Genomic DNA, 9,478 nt, shown 5'->3' on the forward strand with positions numbered 1-9,478 from the left:
TCAAAGGTCATGGTCAGGGTCAAATTTTGTATCTTTTAACATGTGAACATTTTGTTATGAGATTATGAAATGGTTGGAATCAAATAAAAAGTCAACCGACCAAAGGTCACGGTCACTAAAACAAAGGTCAAGGTAAACATTTATCTTTTCACTATTGAACATTTTGTTATGACAGTATGTAACAAAGTTTGTAAGAATTAAACTTACAGGGAACTGACTACAGGTCAAGGTAACTGCGTCTAAAGAGCTTAGGTATAATTTTGTACATTTCCACTGATGAACATTTTGTTATGACATTTTGCAACAAAGTTGACCAAAATTAAACAAACGGTCATCTGACCAAAAGTCAAGGTCACTGGATCAACGATTAATGTCATTGATGAACAATTTTTATGACACGATGAAACAAAGTTGGGTGAGAATCTAACATCGAATCAGCTGACCACAGGTCAAGATCACCGGGGCTGGGATCAATGTCAAATTCTGTATCTTTTCAGTGGGGAACATTTTGTTATGACAAAGAGTAATTTTACGAAAAATCATCATCACTAAGTCCAAGGTTTTTTCACTGATGAACATTTTGTAGTGACGTCCTTAGAACAAGTTGGTTGGGATTAAACAAGATGTCAGCTGACAAACAATCAAGGTCACTTGGTCAAAGTTAATGCTATCTGAGTCCTAGGGTCAAGGACATTTATATATCTGAGAATAGCCCTGGATAAGAGAATAATAATTGTACGGAAGTGAATATGTCGCCTGCGCAGCAAGTTGCGTGATTAGGAAGATTTTTGTTTTACTTCAAAAATTAATGTTAAAAGTAAGCAAGACCAGAATCACTCAGATATTATCGTAATTCGGCAATAAAGAGCAGGAACTTTCGGTGAATGAGCACCTCAAGAAGTTTGAGCATGTGTTTTTGCACGGAAACAGATTTCATAATGTAAAAAAAAATGTTCAAAAGTCAATCCCATGCAAGCACTTATGGTAAGGAAAAACTGCATGAAAATTGAGTTTGATGGGCCCAACCGAACTTATCACAGGCAAACATGACCTTCGACCTTCGGATATGAAAAGCAATCCCAAGCAAGCACTTTTGGTAAGGTAAGGAAGATCTGCAAGGAGCTTGATATTACCTGCGGCGTATGAAAAGGTAATAGTGAGTCCTATACAATTAAACATTAACATAAAAACCTATCAAATATTTCAAATAGCAATTCATCAGATTACGAGGTTGATAGTTTATCACTTGCTGATGAATTTTGTCGGAATGTTCTACACAAATTGCTCAATAAGAATGAAACACTACACTAAATGACAACTTTACTATTAAAAATTACACCTAAAACTACAATTTTCCAATCATGGAGTAGTGTAACAAACGTACAACGAGAAACTATTTCTATTTGACAAAAAAAAGGAACTAGAAGAAGTATTGTAGTTTAACAACCTTGGAATAATCCAATGTCCCAATTTGAGATTTACGTTAGCTGCTAAAGAGCTTTGTACTAAACTACTGTCCCTAGAACCTCGGATACCAGTCTAGGAAGTGTAGTGTATTTTAATGATTTCATTATCTATTCCACAAAGTTATCGACTCTCGATGATGCCAAATATTAATAATTCAAAGGCATGGTAGTCCTTATTTTATAAAACCATGACCTAAAATGTATCTGTGTTTGTTTGGTTTAGGGGCTTAACGTCCCCACAACACGTGTCCCGTTAGGGCCAAATTTCCAATATCGCTCCTTCGCCCTAAACGCGAAGGAGCGAAAACAATATGGCGAAGGAGAGAAAATACGATGACGAAGGTACAAGGAGCGATTTTGGAAATTCGGCCCTAACGGAACACCATACAACACCAAGGTTTATTTGAGGACGGGTGTTAAGGGACACCAACAGTCATGATCAGTGAAGACGGGTGTTAAGGGGACACCAACAGTCATGGTCAGTGAAGACGGGTGTTAAGGGGACACCAACTAGTCATGGTCATTGATGACGGGTGTTAAGGGTAACACCAATAGTCATGGTCAGTGAAGACGGGTGTTAAGGGGACACCAACAGTCATGGTTATTGATGACGGGTGTTAAGGTAACACCAATAGTCATGGTCATTGAAGACGGGTGTTAAGGGGACACCATCAGTCATGGTCAGTGAAGACGGGTGTTAAGGGGACAGCAATAGTCATGGTCATTGAAGACGGGTGTTAAGGGGACAGCAATAGTCATGGTCAGTGAAGACGGGTGTTAAGGGGACAGCAATAGTCATGGTCAGTGAAGACGGGTGTTAAGGGAACACCAATAGTCATGGTCATTGAAGACGGGTGTTAAGGGGACAGCAATAGTCATGGTCATTGAAGACGGGTGTCAATGATACACCATCAGTCATGGTCAGTGAAGACGGGTGTTAAGGGGACAGCAATAGTCATGGTCATTGAAGACGGGTGTTAAGGGGACACCAACAGTCATGATTATTGATGACGGGTATTAAGGGGACACCAACAGTCATGGTCATTGAAGACGGGTGTCAATGATACACCATCAGTCATGGTCAGTGAAGACGGGTGTTAAGGGGACACCAACAGTCATGGTCATTGAAGACGGGTGTTAAGGGGACACCAACAGTCATGGTCATTGAAGACGGGTGTTAAGGGGACACCAATAGTCATGGTCATGATGGGTTTTTTTTTTTATCCGTGAAGCATTATCTTTCCTGCTTAACTACTGTCTATATAAATGATACGCCCCGGGCCGGATGCGACTGTAGTTGTGTAAAACTTTGTACATTGTTGTTAGCATGTTTATCTCGGTACATCTACATTGTAAAGATCCCAGAGGGATCTTGGCACCCACCATTGAATGATCTTTATAGGTTCCATGTCAGATTGATCTTCTCTCTATTTTCCCCTTCCTATTACTTATCTGTGGAAATTAAGAAACATCCCTCCAGTACTTTTCAAACAAGGGGATACTATATATGAAATTTGAGATTTAGCGATAACAAACTTCAATTGTCAAAATCCAAGATGGCTGCCTGTCGGCCATGTTGTTTTTCGATAGGTCTCAAAATGCAATATGCATAACTAGGCACCAAGGTAAACCTTCATATGAAATTTGAGAAAGATCCCTTCAGCACTTTCTGAGAAATAGCGATAACAAGAATTGTTTACGGAGGGACGGAGGGACGGACCATGGACCACGGACACAGGACGATTTGAATAGCCCCAAATCTGATGACGGTGGGTTAATAAAGTTTGAAAGTTGAAAGATTACGTGTTATGAATTCAGAGTGTCCATGTTGGGATAGAAAGGACAGGGATCTGATAATTTGTTACAGTCTGAGTATAGTTAGACCTATACATATAGGGTGTATCACAGGGACCTGGGAACTTGTCACAGTCTGAGTAGTTAGACCTATACATAAAGGGTGTATCACAGGGACATGAGATGTTACAGTCTGAGTATAGTTAGACCTACATGTATACATATAGGGTGTATCACAGGGATCTGATAATTTGTTACAGTCTGAGTATAGTTAGACCTATACATATAGGGTGTATCACAGGGACCTGAGAACTTGTTACAGTCCGAGTAAAGTTAGACCTATACATATAGGGTGTATCACAGGGACCTGAGAACTTGTCACAGTCTGAGTAGTTAGAACTATACATATAGGGTCACAGGGACCTGAGAACTTGTCACAGTCTGAGTAGTTAGACCTATACATAAAGGGTGTATCACAGGGACATGAGATGTTACAGTCTGAGTATAGTTAGACCTACATGTATACATATAGGGTGTATCACAGGGACCTGAGAACTTGTCACAGTCTGAGTATAGTTAGACCTATACATATAGGGTGTATCACAGGGACCTGAGAACTTGTCACAGTCTGAGTATAGTTAGACCTATACATATAGGGTGTATCACAGGGACCTGAGAACTTGTTACAGTCCGAGTATAGTTAGACCTTCTTTTACATGTTGTAGTGTTGAACCGATATTTGTAAAATCACGCAATTCAACAAATTCACAACAGTCGGAAACTACGGCTATGATCTTTCCAATCAATAGAAACTACTAGCAGGATGTGTGTTTCAGAAGAGATGTCGACGCTGGTTCAGGTATGGACTGTAAGCTATGCCGTGTTGATAGTATACAAGTACTGATATCCTGCACACGACACCTCTATCATTAACATACGCTATCCGAACATCGCCCCTGAGAACTTCACAGCCCTTATATTACCCACACATTAGGTGATCCCGCACAACTCACAGTCGATATATTCGACATCTACGTGTAAGACCTCACACGTCCCATATACCCACACTCCTCGAGTACCCGACAGCCCCGGCCAGAGCCCGGAAACACCGTCCCCGAGGAGACCCCACACCGCTGGAGGCAACCCCCCAGGCCGCCCCGGAGAGACCCACACCGCCCGGAGAGACACACCGCCCCGAGGACCCCACCCGCGTAGAGCCAACGAGACACGCCCACAAGACCAACCGCCGGAACCACCACTCCGATGACCACCCCCGGAGACTCCACAGCCCCGAGATACCCCATCCCGCTCCGGAGATAGACCCCCACACACCGGAGACCACAACCCCCGGCCCCGCTGGAAGACCACACACGACCGAGATCCCCACACCGCCACCGGAGAGACCCCACACACCGCCCCGGAGAGACCACCACACCGCCCCGGAGAGACCCACAACCGCCCGAGAGGACCACACACGACCGGAGAGACCACACACCGCCCCGGAGAGACCACCACACCGCCCCGGAGAGACCCCCCACCCCAACGGAGAGACCCACACCGCCCCGGAGAGACCACACACCGCCCGGAGAGACCACACACCGCCCCGGAGAGACCCCACACCAGCCCGGAGAGACACCACAACCGCACCGGAGAGACCCCACACCGCCCCGAGAGACCACCACACCGCCCCGGAGAGACCACACACCGCCCCGGAGAGACCCCACACCGCCCGGAGAGACCCACACCGCCCCGGAGAGACCCCACACCGCCCGGAGAGACCCCCACACAGCCCCGGAGAGCCCCAACACCGCCCCGGAGAGACCCCCACACCGCCCCGGAGAGACCCACCACCGCCCCGGAGAGACCCCCACACCGCCCCGGAGAGACCCCACAACACACCCCGGAGAGACCCCACACGCCCGGAGAGACCCCACACAGGCCCGGAGAGACCCCACAACGCCCCGGAGAGACCGCACACCGCCCCGGAGAGACCCCCACACCGCCCCGGAGAGACCCCCACACCGCCCCGGAGAGACCCACACCGCCCCGGAGAGACCCCACAGCGCCCCGGAGAACCCACACCCCCGGAGAGACCCACACGCCCGGAGAGACCCCACAACGCCCGAGCAGACCACACACGCCCCGGAGAGACCCCACACACGCCCCGGAGAGACCCCAACAGGCCCGGAGAGACCCCAAACGGCCCCGGAGAGACCCCACACCGCCCGGAGAGACCCCAACACACCCCGGAGAGACCCCACACCGCCCCGGAGAGACCCACACACGCCCCGGAGAGACCCCAAACGCCAGAGAAAAAACCCACCACACCGCCCCGGAGAGACCCCACACGGCCCCGGAGAGACCCCACACCGCCCCGGAGAGACCCCCACACACCCCGGAGAGACCCCACACGCCCCGGAGAGACCCCACACCGCCCCGGAGAGACCACACACGGCCCGGAGAGACCCACACCCCCCGGAGAGACCCCCACACCCCCGGAGAGACCCCAACGCCCCGGAGAGACCCCCACACCGCCCCGGAGAGACCCCCACACACCCCGGAGAGACCCCACCACAGGCCCCACGGAGAGACCCCACACGCCCCGGAGAGACCCCCACACGCCCCGGAGAGACCCCCACACACCGCCCCGGAGAGACCCCCACACAACCCCGGAGAGACCCCACACACCGCCCCGGAGAGACCCCACACGGCCCCGGAGAACCCCCACACGCCCCGGAGAGACCCCAACACCCCCCGGAGAGACCCCACACACGCCGTGAGAGACCCCACACCGCCCGGAGAGACCCCACACACCGCCCGGAGAGACCCCCACACCGCCACGGAGAGACCCACACACGCACCCGTGAGAGACCCCCACAAACCGCCCTGAGAGACCCCACAACCGCCCCTGAGATACCCCACACCGCCCGGATAGACCCCACACCGCCCCGTAGAGACCCCCACAGCGCCCCTTGATGAGACCCCCACACCCCCTTAGATGATCCCAAACCTCCCCTTGAATACCCACACCCCCTTAGAAGACCCCCATACAAACCTTATATACCCCCACACCTCCCCTTATATACCCCACACCTCCCCTTATATACCCCACACCTCCCCTTATATACCCCCACATCTCCCCTTGATAAAAACAAGGTTTTTTTATTGATCAATACCATGTTTTATTTGTTTATTTATTAGTTATCTATTTTCTATTTTGGAATGTTTTGTGATTTGATGTATGTTTGCGACACAATGTTTGCATCTATTCAAATGAAAATACAGACCAATTAAACTTTCTTCAACAGACTATCCATAATCTTCCTTTTTCTCTCACTGTTCTATTTTCTGAGCAAGCTTTGTAGGTAGGGGGGCTCAATCACTGGTTTGCTCAGAATTCTCTCCCTCTTGTATAACTTTTTCTTCATAACATATTCTATTTATTATGTATAAACATAGTCTGTCATTTTTAAAAGCAAACCTCTCACGTGTCAAATCTTCAACTGGTTGAAGGTGGCCACTATATGGTAGAAGTATTTTATCGTTCATTTTCTTTCTCGTGGGCTTCTTGTAGGCTCTTGTCGGTAAATCTAGTTTCTTGTCGGTAATTAATGAGACCCTCCTTAGATCGGAAACGACACACCACTCGTCACATCTCGGCCGATTCCGTACCTAGTTTGATGAAGGGTACCGGAATCGGCCGAGGTTAGCCGAATGCGACATTACTAATACTGTATACTAATATATACCTCGATCAGGGACGGCGGGGCTGGGCTTGGTGGTCGGTTTGGCAGAGTTAACTTGAATTCATCACCAGGTAAAAGCCAGATAAATTGAATTCATCACCAGGTAAAAGCCAGATAATGTAATTTTTCATTGAAGTATTTGATGGAATGAAGCATGATTAGTTTAGTAAATGTTTTTTCTCGGTGCCAATTAATGTTTAGACACTCGATCATTCATTCTTAAAAATTCTTTAATTTTATTTGTTATTATCACAAATTGATATTGTATACAATATTGTAAGATTGTATAACTGTACGCCATGTATCATTGCTATTATGTATATGTGACCTCTTGTTATCAATAAAACCTTGAAACTTTGACACAAAGTGATTTCGGTTTATCAGAAACGAAAGTAACTGACAACTCAGTAGCCTAAAATCAGAAAATTGGATACTTTTTACTGAAAATCGTATCATTTCTACTAAGTTAATGTAGTGCCAATTACTTTCTGCAAAGAACATTATATCCATTTCAACTTTCATTTTGTGTACTTTTCTTTCGTATTAGGAATTACGTGTTTCTATTTATAGACTTGCAGTAAACCTTATAAGGCTTATTCATGGGTCGCATTTTTTGGGCAAAGTTTGTCCTTTCGCCAACGATTTGAAGATTTGAACTTTCCTAGTACGTAAAGAGAACAATTCGCGGCTTGAAATTTTACTCAAATATACTCAAATACACTCAATATACTCAAATACACAAAAGTATACTCATTAATACAAATGTATTTCTCACATATAACCTCATTTTGTGTGTAACATGGAACTTGCGAACTATGATACCCGGATAGGTTGGGATATTTAGGCTTTACCGAAATTGACTTGGAAATATCGAAACGGAGGGGAAATGGGGCTCAAATAAGCATTATTTTCAGAGAATGGACCCAAATATATATGTTCTGAAATGCCACTGTATCTTATGCAAAATGTGGGTTTATTTGACGAGAACTTATTTAATCATTCGTGATTCACGGCCCCGAATATCTTCAGAGTTGAATAATACCGAAATGGCCGATAATGGACCAGAAAATGATATTTTTACAATAGAATGGACTCAATATAGTATTATTTGGTGTGTATAGATGTCATATGTAAAATGTCTTAGATTAATTTTCACTAGAAGTATTCTAAAATACAATATATGTAATTGTCAAAATATCCGATTCACGACCCTCATTGCCGCCAAAATGGTCGATAACGGACCCGGTATCAATATTTTTACGAGATAGGCCTATTGGACCCTAAATAGTATTCTTTGGTATACATGTATAGAGGTTAGATGTAAAATATTTTTGATTTATTTTCTCAAGAAGTATCTTAAAATAATTATCAAAATACCCGATTCACAACCCTCGTTTACGCATTGATTAAAAAAAAAACAGCCGGAAAACGGAAATCCGGACTATCTACACACAAATGCAAAAATACTCATAAATAGTTATAATTTATATTTATTATGAGAGTTTCTTGTTAATTATAGTTTTATAACTATAGAAATAATGTGTTTGATTTTATATATAAAATTGTTGTGGAATTTTGTAAAACAATTCATTTTAACAATTATTTGAAAATATTGAATTTTTATTCTCACAAATCCATATTTCAATCTTTGAGTAATTAATTCATTGGAAATTGAAGTCAAGGCAATGAATTAATATTTTCCGTAATAATTTTTTCGATAAACTGCAAAAAAGTTGCCAAATGACTTTTTGTGCCATACTGTCACAAAATTTCCATTACATGTATAATTTTAAAATTAAATTAGTATGTTGATATGATAGCCTAGTTGTCAATATCCACAAAGCTAGTGAAGTATACTGTAATCCCAAACAAGTCAGTGGATGGCGGTACATATGAATATTACTGTAAAATACCCGTAGTATGAACAGATCTTTTTTTTTTATAAAACTTTAGAATGAATGAGTTTAGATTATTTCTCAAGAGCAATAGGTGAATTATTTGAATTGACTTCTCAATGAAATCAACATGTCAGTGTAACCTCAGCAAGACTTCATCATTGTTTAAAATCAGACTCATCAAGTAATATCCATTCTAAAAAAAAATCATCAGAAATAATAATAATTCATCAGCTGTTACATTACAACAGATCCCAGAGGGATCTTGGCTCCACCATTGAGATTGATCTCTTTTCTACTTTTCCCTTCTTTCCCCTATTACTTATTATTCATTTGATTATATTGGAAGCCTACATATGAAGTCTAAGATAGATCTTAAGAAAAACTTTAGGAAATGTATCATAACAGATTTAATTGTCGAAACCTATGGTGGGCAGGCTGCATTAGAGCCATTTTGTTTTCCTGATCAGACTAAAGATAAATAAGAATTAACAGGAATTGTTGATGTACTTCCATCTGATGATGGTGACCCAGTAAAAAATCTTTATTCCATAGATTTTCTTTTTTGTATAAATGA

General features: G+C 44.0%; 1 protein-coding gene across 1 annotated transcript; it reads left to right on the forward strand.

Moving 5' to 3' along the window:
* Positions 1-1,777: 1,777 nt before the first annotated feature.
* LOC117338868 (cell surface glycoprotein 1-like) lies at positions 1,778-6,040 on the forward strand. The gene is made up of 2 exons (XM_033900232.1): positions 1,778-1,863; positions 4,276-6,040. The coding sequence occupies exons 1-2, from the start codon at positions 1,778-1,780 to the stop codon at positions 6,038-6,040; spliced, it is 1,851 nt and encodes a 616-aa protein (XP_033756123.1).
* The last annotated feature ends 3,438 nt before the right edge of the window (positions 6,041-9,478 follow it).

This window comes from Pecten maximus, chromosome 12 (genome assembly GCF_902652985.1).
Source record: "Pecten maximus chromosome 12, xPecMax1.1, whole genome shotgun sequence".
In the NCBI taxonomy this organism is placed as follows: Eukaryota; Metazoa; Mollusca; class Bivalvia; order Pectinida; family Pectinidae; genus Pecten; species Pecten maximus.